Source organism: Somniosus microcephalus, chromosome 30, assembly GCF_052327205.1.
Source record: "Somniosus microcephalus isolate GS21.2 chromosome 30, FLI_Smic_1.0, whole genome shotgun sequence".
Classification (NCBI taxonomy): Eukaryota; Metazoa; Chordata; class Chondrichthyes; order Squaliformes; family Somniosidae; genus Somniosus; species Somniosus microcephalus.
The window spans coordinates 31290316-31308098 of NC_141016.1; the positions used below are offsets into that span (position 1 = coordinate 31290316).

General features: G+C 46.0%; 1 protein-coding gene across 1 annotated transcript in view; it reads left to right on the plus strand.

Annotated features, from left to right (window-relative positions):
* Positions 1-1102: 1102 nt before the first annotated feature.
* The window catches only part of LOC147098095 (scavenger receptor cysteine-rich domain-containing protein DMBT1-like), an 81386-nt gene continuing 64705 nt past the window's right edge, over positions 1103-17783 (plus strand). The window contains exons 1-2 of the mRNA XM_085970817.1: positions 1103-1250; positions 12436-12750. Of these exons, the coding sequence (XP_085826943.1) occupies positions 1103-1250; positions 12436-12750 (463 nt within the window). The remainder of the gene's footprint in view (positions 1251-12435; positions 12751-17783) is intronic.

Here is a 17783-nt window from a genome sequence, read left to right on the forward strand (position 1 = left end):
CACAAGTAATAACTTATTAAGAGCAGTAAGTAAATGGAGAAATAAAACAAAGCCGACTAGCATAGTGTTGGAATGCAGGTGTTTTAGTGCGAGGACTGCTAAACATAAAGTTGACGAGCTGCAGGTGCAAGTTGCCACATGGGGTTATAATAAATTCACTATGACGGTAACCTGGGTTAAACATGGGCAGGAATGTGAACTAAACATTCATGGCTATAATGTAGTAAGGAGGGAGAGGGAAGTGGAAAAGAAAGGAGGGCTGGCAGATTTGATCAAGGATAAAGGTGAAAAAAATCAAATGGAAGAGAGCTAAAATTTCACTGATTCGTGAAGGGTTCTAGCAGAAGTGGACTAAAAAAAATCCATGAAAACAGTGAAGGGACAATGACCGGCCTTCAAGGCGGAAATAGTTCCTGTACCATACAAGCATATTCCCATAAAGAGGGAAAATGTGGCTTCCAAATCTAGATCTCCCTAGATAACAAATGAAATAGAAATTATAATAAAACAGAAAAATGTGGTTCTTTAAGGTACAGAATACAGTTGAAAACCAGACAGAATACAGAGTGTGCAGAGGGCAATTGAAAAGGGATATAAGAGCAAAGGAAGAGTATGAGAAAAGATTAGCTTGCATTGTTAAAGGGAACCCCAAAATCTTATATAAACCTATAAAAAGTGAAAGGATAGTTAAAGGAATTGTGAGGCCGATTAGGGGCAAAAAAGGAAATATTCTTGTGGAGGCTGAGGGCATGAGTGAGCTACTGAATGAATACTTTGCATCTATCTTCACAAAAGAAGAAGAGTCGGGAGCAGAAATCTTGGATAGAATGAAAAATTTAGAAAGGTGTTGCTAAATATGTCGGCATCACTGAAATTTAACAAGTCACCCAGTCCAGTGGGATGAATCCTAGGTTGCTAAGGATAGCGAGGATGGAGATAACAGACGCTCTGACCACAATCTTTCAATCTCCTTGGATATTCGAGTGGTGCCAGAGGGCTGGAGGATTGCAAATGCCACACACCTGTTCAAAAAAGCGGAGAGGAATAAAGCAGGAAACTACAGGCCAGTCAGTCTAGCGTCAGTGGTGGTTGGAAAAAACTAATGGAGACCATTGTCAAGCACAAAATTAATTCTCAATTGGAGAAGCATAGGTTAATAATGGACAGCCATCACTTATTAGTTAAAGGTAATTCGTCTTTGACTAACCTGATTGAGTTATTTGATGATGTAATAGAGATGGTTGATGAAGGTACTGCAGTACATGTTGTAGCTATGGACTTTCAAAAGCCATTTGATAACGTAACTCACCGAAGATTAATCCCGAAAATAGACGCTCATGATATTGAAGGGACGATGGTAACTTCCGTAGTACATTGGCAAAGAAATAGGAGGCAGAGGGTAGTGGCGAAGGGTTTTTTCTCCGACTGGTTAGAATTATGAAGTGGGGACCGCTAGGGTCGATATTAGGACCATTGCTTTTCTTGCAATCTATAAATGACCTGGACTTCGTTATAGGGAATACAATTTCGAATATTGTGGGTGATATAACATTTGGCAACGTATTAAATAGTGAGCTTTATAGTAGCAGAATTCAGGAAGACATAGACATATTGGTGAAATGGGCAGACGCATGGAAAATGCGATTTAAAGTGGCTAAGTGTGAAATGTTGTGCTTTGAGAGGAATCATACAGAGAGACAGTTTAATCGAAATGGTACTACTTTGAGGGGTTGCAAGAGCAGAGGGAACTAGGGAGCATATTGTCAAATCTTTGAAGGTGACTGAGGAAGTTGGGAGGGTGGTTTAGAAAGTGTATGAGATACTTGGCTTTTTAATTAGGGGCATTGTATATAAAAAAAACAGGAAACAATGCTAAAACTTTACAAATCCATGGTTATGCCTCAGCTGGAGTACAGGATACAATTTTGCGCACGACAATTTAGAAAGGATAATAGGATTATAGGCAAAAAGCTGGGAATGTGGAACTAAATTGAACAGCTCTTTCAAAGAGCCGGCACAGGCTTAACGGGCTGAATGGCCTCCTTCTGTTCTGTATGACTCTGTGATCCGGATGCGGGGTCGGTGACTCATTTCGTTTATCAGACTCACGCAGCTGAACAGCAGTGGATGGAACCTGGGCTCTTTACATCTATTAATGGGCAGGTTCCTTCTCATTGGTGTATTTTACGAGACTGCAATTCACGGTTAACACCTTTTAACATCTATTGGTTATTTTGAAAGTAACATTGGTTTCTGTACAAACTATTAGCAAAGAATTAAGTTCCAGTTCATTCGGGGTGTCGGAAGGTGCTGGAGGGCCCGTTCGGTATCTGTGAACAACATTCGGTTGATGTTCATGTCCCGTCGCTGTAATCGGCTCCGGAGACGATGCTGCGGTCCTTCCTGACACTCTTTTTACTGCAGCTTCTAAACTGTGAGTCATTGTTGATTATTACTGTTATACTCTGTGCCTAATGTAATAATTGGAATTTACTACTGAACACATTGAGATGATGTGGAAAGTAAATGTTTTTTTCCTGAATTTTAATCGTGGCATGTAGAGTTTAATGAGATATCGGGGCTGGTTTCTCCATCACCTTCCACCTGCGGCTCTTGCACAGACAGAGCAGATTGGAGTTGAAAATCTAATCAGATTATTTAAACTGGGCCTATTAGAAGTAGAGCGCATTCTCTGATAGGAGAGAACATATCGGACTCTGGGTCCAGTTACAGAAAAGTGGCATATTTTATTCAATTTGGTCATTCATTGAGATCGTATGAAGTGAATCTTGAAATTGTTATTTAATATGAAGAAATTTCACTTAATACATATTTTGGGCTGTTTGTTTGATTTTAAGTTCCAACAACTTTAAATAGGGAATCAATTCTCCATTTCTGTCGGTGACAATCAGCACGTTTAGAAAATTGTTCATCTGATTAACACTTATTTTAAATTCCCAGTCCGGATTTGTGTCAAAATTAGATTTAAATCCGAAATCGGTCTCAAATACCGCAGCAGTTTGGCTTCATGTTGTCCCCTGCAGCTCCTGTACAGACAGGGCAGACGGGAGTTGAAATTGTAATCGGATTATTTAAACCGAGCCTGCTGGAAGTAGAGCGCGGTCACTGTTAGAATAGAGTGTATCGGAGTCTGGGGTGTAAGTGAACTCACTGAGTGTAGAACACCTGTCAAAGCTGCAGTAACTGCCGACTGAACCAACACACACATTTCGGTCTCAGACATTTTTCAGCAGAAGTGCTGTCTGACTCCAGTGTTTTGCAGAGACTGGAACTAACGAATAGTTTGTTCAGCGTTAGAGTGTTGTACAAGTTCCACAATATTGTATAAAAAATATTAACCAGAGGGGCAAATAATATTGCATCAATTAGCATTGATTATTTGTATTTTAATACACTATCCCAAAAGATGTCACTGAAACTTCCTCAATCTCCGGGCAATTTTCTGTGTGTGTGTGTTGTTGTTTACTTTGCCTATGGATACGCTTTTTATTCTTATAATAGGTATCACATTAATTTAATTATTGTTATTTACTACTGAAAACATTGAGGTGATGTGCAAAGTAAATGTTGTTTTCTTGAACTTTATTCGTGTCCTGTCGAGTTTACTGAGACATTGGGACTGGTTTCTCAACCGCCTTCCACCTGCGGCTCATGTACAGACAGAGCAGACGGAAGTTGTAAATCTAATTGTATTATTTAAACCGAGCCGGTTAGAAGTAGAGCGCGGTCACTGTTAGAATAGAGTGTACCGGAGTCTGGGGTGTAAGTGAACTCACTGAGTGTAGAACACCAGTCAAAGCTGCACCTACTGCCGACTGAACACACACACACATCTCGGTCGCAGATATTTCTCACTAGAAGTGCTGTGTGACCCGCTGTGATAGAGTGAACTGAGCTGTTTTAAAACATTTATTCAGCATTAGAATGTTGGATGAGGTTTATAAATACTATATAAGAAAATATTAACTAGTGGTGGTACCAATATTGTAACAATTACCATTAAACATTAGGACAAGTATAATTAAATACATTCTCCAAATATTGATGTTAGTAACATTTCCTAAATCTTTGGAGAATTTGCTGTGTGAGTTTTGTTGTTTAGTTAGTGATTATATTCAATGTTATGAACATTTAATACTAAACTATTTTTTCTATTTAATACATTTATATGTACAGACTGATGTAATAATGAAACATTCTCAGTCTCCGTCCACATGCCCCATACTTTTTATACAGCGAAATGTAGAATTTAATGAGATTTCGGGACTTATTTCTCAATCTCCTTCCACATGCACAAATTTTTTGCTGAGATTTTTGGTCGGTGACTCTGTTTAGTTTCTTTCTGTTTCCAGTGTGTGTTTGGTTATATTTATTAATATCTATCATTAACAAATGCAGGTTTACTGTCGGGGAAATGTTATCGCACTGTTATCAGATACATTGTGAGTTTAACAAAATATATTTCTGTGGTTCAATTTATTTTATTTTATAAAACTGATTGGATTCTGAAAACCTGTTTTGTAGATAATTTAAATAACATATTCTGCAAATCATAGATCGGAGAAAAAAGCATGAAATGTATCTCACTTCCGGAATCATTTTCACAAATCGCCTGCTGAAAAATTCAATTTGAAGGAAACGGACATATTTTATTCAAATTCATTTTATTGGGATTGCATGAAGTCAATATTGAAATTATTATTTAATTTGTAGAATATTCATTTAATATATATTTTCAGCTGTTTGTTTGATTTTAAGTTCCATCAACTTAAAATATGGAACCAATCCTCCATTTCCGTCAGTCACCGTCAGCGCGTTTAGAATATGCCTCATCTGATTAACACTTATTTAAAATTCCCAGTCAAGATTTGTGTCAAACTTAGATTTAAATCGGAAATCGGTCACAAATACCACAGCAGTTTTGCTTTATTTTGTCCCCTGTGGCTCTTGTACAGACAGTGCAGACTGGAGTTGAAATTCTTAGCGGATTATTTAAACCGAGCCTGCTGGAAGTAAAGCGTGGTCACTGTTAGAATAGAGTGTATCGGATTCTGGGGTGTAAGTGAACTCACTGAGTGTAGAACACCAGTCAAAGCTGCACCTACTGCCGACTGAACCCACACCCACATTTCTGTCACAATATTTCTCACTAGAAGTGCTGTCTGACACGGTGTGAGAGAGTGAACTGAACCATTTTAAAAACTTTATTCAGCATTAGAATGTTGGATAATTTTTATAAATATTGTATAATAAAATATTAACTAGTGGTGGAACCAATAGTCTATCAATTAGCATCAACTATTAGTACAATTATAATTAAATATATTCTCGAAATATTGATGTTAGTAACATTTCCTAAACGTTGGATAATTTGCTGTGTGACTGTTGTTGTTTAGTTAGTGATTATCTTCAAAATTATTAACTTTTAATATTAAACTATTTTTTGTATCCAATACGTAATATATGTACAGACTGATGTAATAATGAAGCTTTCTCAGTCTCCGTCCACATGCCCCATAATTTTCATACAGAGTCATATAAAGTTTAATGAGATTTCGGAATTTGTTTCTCAATCTCCTTCCACATGCTCTGTATTTTTTGCTGAGGATTTTGGTCGATGCCGCCGTTCAGTTTCCCTTTGTTTCCAGTGTGTGTTTGGTTATATTTATTAATCTCTATCAATAACAAATGTTGGTTTACTGACAGGGAAACATTATCGCACTGTTAGCAGATGCTTTGTGAGTTTAACAATATATATTTAGGTGGTTAAATTTATTTTATTTTATAAAACTGATTGGATACTAAAATCCTGTTTTGTAGATAATTTAAAGAACATTTTCTGCAAATCATAGGATGGAGAAAAAAGCATGAAATATATCTCACTCCTTAAATCATTTCCACAAATCGCCTGCTGATCAAATTCAATCTGAAGAAAACGGACACATTTTATTCAAATTTGTCATCCATTGGGATCACCTGAAGTGAATATTGAAAAGCTTTATGCAATTTTAAGAATTCTCATTCAAAACATATTTTGGGTTGGTTGCTTCATTTCAAATTCCATCAACTACAAGGAGGGAAACTTTACCCATTCCTGTCGATGTCATTCTATTCAGATGTAAGAATATTTTACATCTGAATAGCACTTATTTTAAATTCCCAGGTGAGCCTTGAGTGAAATTTAGTTTTTAAACCGAAATCTAAGACACTACCACAGCAGTTTGTTTTGTGTTGTCCCCTGCAGCTAGAGTAGAAAGTATCGGAGTCTAGGGTGTAAGTGAATTCACTGAGTGTAGAACACCAGTCAAAGCTGCACCTACTGCCGACTGAACACACACACACTTTTCTGTCACAGATATTTCTCACCAGAAGTACAGTCTAACCCCGTGTGGTAAAGTGAACTGAACTATTTTCAATAGTTTATTCAGTATTAGAATTTTGGAGAATGAATTTGAATATTGTTAAATACTAACTAGACGTGGAACCAATATTGTTTCAATTAGTATTAATTAATTGTAAAGTTCACTCCACAAAAAAATGTTACTGAAATTTCCAAACTCTCTGGAATTGTGCGTATTGGTGTTTAGTCAGTGATGATCTTCAAAATTATGAACTTTTATCTGTAATTAATCATTCAATTTCATACATTTATATTAACAGTGTCACGTAATAATTAACTTTTCTCAGTCTCCTTCCACATGTCCCATGTTTTTATAGAATATCAGGTAGTGTTTAATGAGATATCAGGACTGGTTCTCAATCTCCTTCCAAATGCTCGATACTTTTTGCTGAGTTTGTCGGTCGATGACTTCATTCATTTTCTCGCTGTTTCCAGTGCGTGTTTGGTTATATTTATTAATCTCCATCATTAACAAAGTCTGGTTTACTGACAGGGAAACCTTCTTGCACTGTTATCAGATACATTATACGTTTAACAAAATATGTTACCGTGATTAATTGTATTTGATGTTATAAAACTGATTGGCTACTATAATCCTGTTTTGTAGATTTAAAGAACATTTTTTGCAAATTATAGAATGGAGAAAGAACATGAAATGTATATCACTCCCTGAATCATTTTCACAAATCGCGTGCTGATCAAATTCAGTTTACAGATATTGGGCATATTTGATTCAAATTCAAATGTGATCGTATGAAGTGAATATTGAAATGGTTTTATTGTAGAATTTAAATTTAATACATAATTTGGACTGTTTTTTTGATTTTAAATTTCCATCAACTTCAAATTGTAAACAATTGTTCAATTCTGTCGGTGCCAGTAAACATGTGTATTATATATTGCAGCTGATTAACACTTACTTTTATTTTCAGAGGAAATTTGTGTCAAATTTATTTTTGAAACCAAAATCGAGCACAAATTCCTCGCCAGTTTGCTGTATTTTGTTCCCTACGGCTCTCCTACAGACAGAGCAGACTGGAGTTGATATTCCAGTCGGGGTTTCAAACCGAGCCTGTTGGAAGTAGAGCGCGGTCATTGTTAGAATAGAGTGTATCGGAGTCTGGGGTGTGAGTGATCTCACTGAGTGTAGAACCCCAGTCAAAGCTGCACTTACTGCCGACTGACCCCACACACACATTTCTGTCACAGATATGCCTCAGTAGAAGAGCTGTCTGACCCCATGTGATGCAGAGAATTGACCTAATTTAAAAAAAATAATTTGTTCAGCATTGGAGTGTTGGACAAGGTCTATAAATATTGTAGAGTTAAATATTAACTAGAGGTGAAACCTATATTGCTTCAGTTAGTAATCATTGTTGATGGAGGTTTTATCAATTACACTCGTCAAAATGATGCTATTGAAAGATCAGAAGTCTCCCCGGGGTTTGCTGTATGAGTATTTTTGTTTAGTTGGTGAGTATCGTCAAAACTATGAGCTTTTTATATTAAATTAAGCTTTCTATTTCATCCATTTGGATGAACAATGTCAAGTAATAATTAATGTTTTTCAGTCTCTTTCCAAATGGTCCGTACGTTTTCTACAGAATCATGTAGTGTTTAATGAGATAACGGGACATGTTTCTCAATCTCCTTTCACGTGTCCCTTACTTTATATATTGTATCATGTCGTGTTTAATGAGTTATAGGGACTTGTTTCTTAATATCCCTTCAATTGCTCCATAGATTTATATAGTGTCATGTACTATTTAATGAGATAGTGGGACTTGCTTCTCAATCTCCTTCCACATGTCCTATGCTCTGGTAGCTTTGTGTAAAAAATCCTGAATGTGTTTGTATATTTAACTTCGGCAGATATCGATCAGAGAACTTTGTCCTGTTCTTGTCAATATTCGATGCGTCTTTGTTGATTTTCAACCGCGGCAACGTTTATCCAGGCACTAGTTAAGGGCTATGGAGGCGGTAACGTTTATCCAGGCACTAGTTAAGGGCTATGGAGATATGTTGTTTGAACTTACTCTTTGCGATGTTACTGCTCAGAGTCTGGATTGTTTGGTGTGAGCTCCCTCTGGTGTTTCACTGGAGGTTTTAACCTACAATTAAAGATTTTCAATTAATTTCCTTCTTAAGCATAAGAGGAACTCATATAATCGTGAAAGTTGATCAAGTCGGACTTGAAATAGTTTAATATAAAATAATTATTTTGATTCTTGACAAACCTGATAATCTGACATGAGAATAATTTTCTTAGAAACACTCTGTATTGACTCTATTTTGTAATCTCAAAGTCACCAATTCTAACAGAGGCATTGAGATTTTAACGTTTCTGAGTAATCACTGAAAGATTATTCCCACTAGTCTTTCAATGGATAACAATAACAGATGATTGTGCAGGACAGGAGAGTGTTGGTAAAGACTACAGAGGCTCTCCTGGAGTGGAAGCTTGTAACGCTCTGTCAACATTACAGAACCCGGGCCAGAACGAGACCAGAGAGATTCTGTCTGGAAACTGCTCTCATTCAAGAATTCTTGACAAACGCTGCTAAGGACAGGAATCGGTGTCACATTGTCTGTAATATATAACCGAGAGAATAGAAAGAGACCAGGTGATATGGAGGGCAAATTTTCATCCATGGGATTTGGAACAGGTCAACACACTCTGTCTAGTATATAACATTTAGAGTGGAAAGAGACCTGGAGACCTGTGGGACACAATATCATCAGGTGGATTGGGAGCAGGTCAACACCCTGACCCTAGTATATAACATTTAGAATAGAAAGAGACCTGGAGATCTGTGGGACACAATATCATCAGCGGGATGGGGAGCAGGTCAACACACTGTCTCTAGTATATATCATTTAGAATAGAAAGAGACCTGGAGATCTGTGGGACACAATGTCATCAGGGGGTATGAGACCAGGTCAACAAATTGACTGCATTTTAAAAAGCAGCAAAGCTTAAGCAGTAAACGAGTGGTCCATTAACCAAATATCATTAACGGGTAAAATGATGGACCAATCGGTGAGGACAGGTTACAAGAGAATTCGCTCAGCAGGAATTTAATGAGGAACAGCCAGCACGGAGATCGGAGGCGTGAACCCGCCTGACAAACGGTTCATTTTTGTTTGTTTGAGGAATTTAGAAATAAAATGAGTAGCAGAAACTTCCAATTGCAGCTTTATTCAAACTTTGAAATTTCCACGTGGAAAATAAAAGGCACTGAAATTCATCGTACAGTAAGATAATCTATAATTTAATTTCAATTATATTTATGTTCCATCATGAACTTTGGAAGGGAATCCTATACTTTGCTACTTAACACCACTGTGAGAGTGCCCTCAAATTCGGCTGCCCTAAAAAGTGTGTCACCATCCCCCGTCTGCTTCATGATGACATGCAAGCTATGATCCTGACCAACAGATCCACCATTGACACAAGTCATGGATGGATCGGGATCGAGCAAGGCTGTGTCATCGCATCAATGCTCTTATCAATCTTCCTTGCTGCAATGCCCCATCTCACCCTCAGTAAGCTATTCGCTGGAGTGGAGCTAATCTATAGAACAAACGGGAAACTGTTCAAACTCCATCACCTCCAGTCCAGATCCAAGGTCGTCCCATCCTCTGTCATCGAATTACAGTATGCAGACGATGCTTGCATCTGCGCACACTCGGAGGTCAAACTTCAAAACAACGTCAACACCTTCACTGAAGCGTATGAGAGCATTGGCCTTACACTAAACATCCGTAAGACAAAGGTCCTCTAACAACCTGCCCCGCCACACAGTACTGCTCACCGATTATCAAAATACATGACGAGGCCTTGGACAACGTGGACCACTTTCCATACCTCGGGAGCCTACTGTCAAATAGGGCAGACATTGATGACAAAGTCCAACGCCGCCAGTCTGCCACCTGAGGAAGAGTGTGTTTGAAGCTCAGGACCTCAAAACCAGCACCAAGCTCATGGTCGACAGAGCAGTCGAGATACCAGCCCTCCTGTATGCTTCAGAGAAATGGACCATATACAGCAGGCACCTCAAAGCACTGGAGATGTATCAACAATGCTGCCTCAGGAAGATCCAGCAAATCCCTTGGCAGGATAGTGCACCACCGTTAGTGTTCTCACTCAGGACAACATCCTCGGCATCGAAGATTTGTCCTCGCTCAATCAGCTCCGATGGACGGGTCACATCGTCTGAATGCCCAATACGAGACTCCCAAAGCAAGCCGTCTGCTCGGAGCTCCAACACGGCGAGATAGCCCCAGGTGGGCAGGGCAAACACTTAAGGAAACCCTCAAAGCCTCATTGAAAAAGTGCAACAACCCCGACACCAGGGAACCCCTGGCACAAGACCGCACAAAGTGGAGCAGAAGCAGCCGTGAAGGCGACGAACACCTCGAGTCTCTTCGCCTGGAGCAAGCAGAAGCCAAGCACAAAGAGTGGAAGGAGCGCATGTCAACCCAAGCACCCCAACCACCCCTTCAACCACCGTCTGCACCACCTGTGACAGAGACTTTAGGCCCCGCGTTGGACACATCTGTCACCTGAGAACACATTTTTAGTGCGGAAGCAAGTCGTCCTCGGTTCCGACGGATTGCCTAAGAAGCGGAAGAAGAGTACTGCAGTTGTTAACCAAGTGGGTCTATCACCACCGCATGCTCAGGGAACTACACACGGGTAAAAAATGGTCAGAGCACCGTCACCACTAATTGTCAGGGCTACGGGGTAAGGGCAGTGGACTGGGGCTAATTGGATCGCTCTTTCAAAGAGCCAGCACAGGCACGATAGGCCGAATGTCCTCCATCCGTGCTGTATCATTCTATGATGCTACAAAGAGCAGGTCCATCACCACCGCCTTCTCCGGGCACCTACACAATGGTAATAAATGGGGCCCGAGCACCGTCACCACAAGGAGAGAGTGCGCCCAGGTGTCAGTGTGTGTTTGTGTGAGAACAATTCTCGATAAACTGTAGGCACTTTACAAATGTCAGGTTGCTGCATAGATTGTATTTGTGGTTTTATAAGGAATGAAGAACAGATGGAATCACAGACCCCGGTATCAGTTCTTTCGCAAAGTGACGAGAATTCTTAACCCGCAGTTCTTTGTATTTGTGACTTCTCTTTCTGACAGTTTTATTAATTTCTTGCCCTAGCGAACTCTAATTCACAATGTCTGATTTCAGGCAGACCCGGGAACAGTCGGGCTGACCCGTCAGGTAATCGCCTTTTATTTTCACGTTATCTGGTATATCTCTGCTCTGATCCATCCCATTGAATATTAAGGCTGGGTGACAATCTCAGGGCCTTTTTCATCACCGATTAACCGGCTCCTCGTGTGTCCCTCGGACGGAAAGAGTGTTTCCCGTGGACTATTACTAAAGATCTTTAATTCCTGCTGAGAGGCGGCTGCTGCCTTCATGCAGAGCGACAGTAAACATGTTCCCTGAAGGGCAGAGTGTGAAGGATCGGCTCCACTGACACTGCTGCCGGTCCCACAGCAGCTCTCACTTTCCACCTCAACAATCAGTGCTGACATTAGGATCACATGACCATCCAGCCCCGCCTCTTCCTCTATTGTCTCCGGGGATTGGTGGAAATTTCGTACAATCCTGACTGAGGCTAAAATCTCACGACGTTCGGCCAATCGGTACTGAGCATTATGGACAGCTGACCAATGCAGCCGCGCCCATATTCCGACATCTGGAGGCAGGACTATATTCTGAGCCAATCGCCACCCCGGCCCCGTGGGAGCCGCTCTGGTGCTGGGAACTTCCCGCTGACTCCCGGTTCCCTGCTCGCTTACACCGTTTATTAATATTTCCCTTTTCCTTTTGCCATGTTTAGTATTAACTCCGGGTTTTATTCGAGGTCTGGGCACAGTCTGATGTTCCCACTGGTCCCTCTGGCCTGGTGAATGGAGGCAGTCCGTGCACTGGGAGACTGTGGGTTTAAAACACTCTAACCGTTTGATGTTACTTCTGATATTTTACAGAGACGGTGAAGCTGAGACTGGTGAATGGGGGCAGTCCGTGCGCTGGGAGACTGGAGATTCACTATAGGGGACAGTGGGGGACTGTGAGTGAATTCTTCTGGGACCTGCCGGACGCCGCTGTTGTGTGCCGGGAGCTGGGCTGCGGGACCGCACTGTCAGCACCGGGCGGGGCTCAATTTGGGGAAGGGTCCGGACCCATTGTGACGACCCTTTTACAGTGTGACGGGACCGAGGCCGCTCTGCGGGAGTGTGTCTCATTTCAATGGGATCACTATTCCTGGTCACACTCCGAGGATGCCGGCGTCATCTGCGCAGGTAAAAATCTTTCTTCTGTCTCTCATCTCCGTCCACCATTGACGGTTACCAGAAGAAAGAGGAAGTGAAATAATCCGCGACTGTCCGATCCCCGGAAATTGAGAGATTATAATTCCAGTATTCCGCGGTGATTATTAATGCTTTATCTATCTCTCTATCTATATATATAAAAGAGCGTTTCTGTCTGTCCCGATGTCTGTCTGTCCCGATGTCTGTCTGTCTGTCTGTCCGTTCTCTATACGTTTGAAAGTTACAGAGCGTACCGACGCGCGCATCGCCTCAAAAGAAAGCTTGCGATTCCGGACCGGTCATAGGCGTATTTACGTTTCGGCCGGACAAAAATCCCGCCCGCGGTATCCGAAAAACGTTCAGCCTTCCGCTCATTAGCATCTCATTAGCGACCGTGTGACTTCGAGGTCGACCAATCGGACGGCGGGTTCCTTCCTACAGTTGAGTGTCGAGTGACTCGACGATTGACCAATCCTACGCTTCGGTGACCTGACCGGTCGACCAATCGGTGCATGTGTGGGCGGGCCTTATCCTTCTGAACCGAGGTGAGTGGCCGCCATCTTGATTTTTCACAATTTTCCCCCCCTCACTTTGTGTGTTAGGGAACTAAGGTAAATATTTAATGATGTGTTAGGGAATTAAATAAAAATTTAATAGGGGGGGGAGAGCCTCGGGAAATCGCGGGGGGGGGAGAGCCTCGGGAAATCGCGGGGGGGGTGAGAGCCTTGGGAAATTGCGGGGGGGGGAGAGCCTCGGGAAATCACGGGGGGGGGAGAGCCTCGGGAAATTGCGGGGGGGGAGAGCATCGGGAAATCGCGGGGGGGGGAGAGCCTCGGGAAATCGCGGGGGGGGGAGAGCCTCGGGAAATCGCGGGGGGGCGAGCCTCGGGAAATCGCGGGGGGCTCGCGCCGCCCGCTATGACCGCGCATGCACCGCCCGCACTGACTGCGCGTGCGCTGCCCGCACTGACCGCGCATGCGCCGACCGCACTGACCGCGCATGCGCCGCCCGCACTGACTGCGCGTGCGCTGCCCGCACTGACCGCGCATGCACCGCCCGCCCGCCCACAGCGGCCGTCCATCAGCCGCGCGATACGCGGGGGACCTCAGCTCCGGACCTCAGGCGCTAGGCAGGGGGAGGGGCAGAGAGAGGGACAGAGGGGAGTGGGGGGAGCGGGGGAGTGGGGGAGGGGAGGGGTAGGGGTGGGCGAGGGGAGGGAGGGAGAGGAGGGGAGGGAGAGGAGGGGAGGGAGGGAGAGGAGGGGAGGGGAGGGAGGGAGAGGAGGGGAGGGGAGGGAGAGGAGGGGAGGGGAGGGAGAGGAGGGGAGGAGGGATAGGACAGGGGGAGGACATGACAGGGAGAGGGGGGACACACAGGGGCAGGGAGACCAAGTGCCCCAAAATTGCCCTCGCAACGCGGGGCTCCCCAGCTAGTATATATATAAAGCGGTACTTCTTTCTGTCTGTCTGTCTGTCCTTCCGTCTGTTTGTCCAGCTATACACTGTAAAGTTATTGAGCGTACCTACACGTGCATTACATCAAAAGAAAGCTTACGATTCCAGAACGGTCATAAGCATATTTACGTTTTGGTGAGACAAAAATTGCGCCCGCAGTATCCAAAAAACGTTCAAAGTACCGCTCACTATCATCGAGTGACGTCGAGGTCGACCAATCGTACGGTCGAGTGGCCCGATGGTCGACCAATCGCTGCGTCGCGGGACCGGATTCTTCGCGCGTGCGGGGCGGGCCCTCCTAGAGTCGAGTGAAAAGATGATTGACCAATCCTACGCTTCAGTGACATGATGGTTGACCAATCGGTGCGTGTGTGGGCGGGCCTTATCTTTCAGAACCGAGGTGTGTGGCCGCCATCTTGATTCCAAACTGTTCATTTATTTTTCCCACTTTCTGCGTATTACTTTTCAAATCTACATTTCCAGCAAAAAAAAATTGCTCTTATTAAATTGTATTTAAAAAAAGTTAATTCATTTGTAACTATTTTCTCTTACCTGATTCTTTTTCCTAACTTTCCCCATTTTTGTAAGGCCTCAAAGCAAGGGCCTCTCCTGCCCAGCCAAGCCCGAGCTAGGTAATTGTCCCGCGGCTTGTGGTAATCTCCTTCCTCCCCCCCAGTCTCCCCCGTCACGTTACCCGGGGCAACGGCGTCGGCCGCGAGGGACACGGGACATGCACAGGGGTGCGCACGCAGCAGGCGACACACAGAAGTCCGAGGCAAAGAGCGTGGAAAGCCAGCAGATGAGATGCGGCATCTCTCTCTCTTCCCCGCTCGGCGGACTTGAAGCAGGCTCTGGCAGGGGGGCGGGGCTCTCGGGAGAGCGGGGGACGGGGGGCGGGGCTCGGGACTGCAGGGCGGGCCACCGAGGCTCGGGAGTGCAGGGGCGGGGTGGGGCGGGGCGGCCGGGGCTTGGGAGGGCGGGGGGCTCGGAAGGGGGGGAAGGGTTACCCCGGCAACCAGGCCTGGCCGTCTCTCACAGCCTCAAGCCGGCTCACGCCTGTTCCCAGGCCTTGGCTCCATTTGCGCCCGCGGGCCACTCGCCCTCTCTCTCCTTCCCTCTGTGTCTCTCTCTCCTCTCCACCTCTCCCCCCCACCTTCTCTCCCCCTCCCCCCCTTCCCTCACCCCCCTCCCCCCTTTTTCTCCCCCATCCCCCCTTCTCTCCCCCCCCCTCCTCCCCAATTCTCGCCCCCCTCCCCCCCTTCTCTCCCCCTCCCCCCTTCTCGCCCCCCCACTCCCCCCTCCTCCCCTTCTCTCCCACCTCCACCCCCTCCTCCCTCCCCCTCCCCCCTCCCCCTCCCTCCCCCCTCCGCCCCCCTCCTCCCGCCTCCTCCCCCTCCCCTCCCTCCCTCTCCCCCTCCCCCTCCCCCTCCCACCCTCCCACCCCCTCCCCCTTCCCCCCTCCCCCCTCCCAGTTGCTCTCTCTCTTCCCCCCAGTAGCTCTCTCTCTTCCCTCCAGTCGCTCTCTCTCTTCCCCCCAGTTGCTCTCTCTCTTTCCCCCAGCCGCTCTCTCTCTTCCCCCCCAGTCGCTCTCTCTCTCTCTTCCAACAACAACATGCCCTCAAAAAAGCCTCAGCACCGCCGGGCACTCCAGCTAGTCTATATATAAAAGCGGTACTTCTGTCTGTCTGTCTGTCCTTCTGTCTGTCCGGCTATACACTCTCATGTTATAGAGCGTAACTACAAGTGCGTTACATCAAAAGAAAGCTTACGATTCCAAAACGGTCGTTTCGGTGAGACAAATATTCCGCCCGCGGTATCCAAAAAACGTTCAAAATTCCGCTCATTAGCCACTCATTAGCATCGAGTGACGTCGAGGTCGACCAATCGTATGGTCGAGTGACCCGACGGTCGACCAATCACTGTGTCGCGGGGGTGTGTTCATCGTGCGTGCGTGCGGGCCCTCCTAGATTCAAATGACAGGAAGATTGAACAATCCTACACTTCAGTGACCTGACGGTTGACCAATCGGTGCATGTGTGGGCGGGCCTAATCATTCTGAACCGAGGTGAGTGGCCGCCATCTTGATTCCAAACTCTTCATTTCTTTTTACCGCTTTCTGCGTCTTTATTTTCAAATGTACATTTCCAGCAAAAAAGAAATTGCTTTTATTAAATTGTTTAAAAAAAAAGTTAATTCATTTGTAATATTTTCTCCAACCTGATTCTTTTTCCTACCTTTCCCCGTTTTTCTCAAGGCCTCTAAGCCTAGGCTTCTCCTGCCCAGCCACGCCCGAGCTAGGTAATTCTCCCACGGCTTGTGGCAAGCTCAGCTCCTCCCCCGCCCCCCCAGTCTCCCCCGTCACGTTACCCGGGGCAACGGCGTCGGCCACGAGGGACACGGGCAGGCACAGGGTGCGCGCGCAGCAGGCAACACACAGAAGCCCGAGGCATAAAGCACAGGGAGCCACCAGCTCAGATGCAGCGTCTCTCTCTCTCTCTTCCCCGCTCAGCGGTCTTGAAGCCGGCTTATGCGGAAGGGCAGGGCTCGGGAGAGCGGGCGGGACTCGGGAGAGCAGGGGGCAGGACTCGGGAGAGTGGGGGGCGGGGCTCGGGAGAGCGGGGGAGCGGGGCGCGGGGGAACGGGGCGCGGGCTGACCAGGGCGCTGCACTCAGCTGGGCCATTTCAGTGCGTGTGGCGGCAAGGAGCTTCGCGGAGCCATCGACGGCAGAGCGGAAAGTGTCTGCTGGCTCCCCCCTCCCTTTCTCCCCTCCCTCCCTCCCTTCCCCCGCCCGCCCACCTTCCCACTCCCTTCCCCCCACACCCTTCCCTCCCCTGCCACACCCCTCCCACCCCTATCCCCCTCCCCCACCCCCCCTCCCCCCCACATGCCACAGTCCCTCCACCCCCTCCCATCCCCTCCCCCCTTCCCCATCCCCCTCCACCCCTTCCCCCTTCCCTCCCAACCCTTCCCCCAACTTCCCCACCCACCCTCCCGCCCCTTCCGCCCCCACCCTCCCCCATTCCCCCCACCCTCCCCCCCTCCTCCCCCACCCTCCACCCCACCCTCCACCCTTCCTCCCCCTTCCCCCTCCCCTTCCTCCCCCTCCCCTCCCCTCCCCTTCTGCCCTTCCCCATCCCCTTCCCCCTTTCCCCTTCCTCCCCCTTCCCCCTCCCCTTCCTCCCCTTGTCCCCTTCCCCCCCTCCCCTTCCTCCCCTTCCCCTCCCCTTCCTCCCCTTCCCCCTCCCCTTCCTCCCCTTCCCCCCTCCCCTCCGTCCCCCTTCCCCTCCCCTTCCTCCCCCTTCCCCCCTCCCCTTCCTCCCCTTCCCCCCAGTCGCTCTCTCTCTCTCTTCCAACAGCAACATGCCCTCAAAAATCCCTCGGCACCACCGGGCACTTCAGCAGGTATATATAAACCGGTATGTCTCTCTGGCTGTCTCTCTGTCTGTCTGTCCGGCTATACAATCAAAAGTTATAGAGCGCACCTGCAGGTATGTTATATCGAAAGAAAGCTTATCGTTAGGGGACTCTCATAGGTGCATTTACATTTTCGTCAGCCAAAAGTTGTTTAG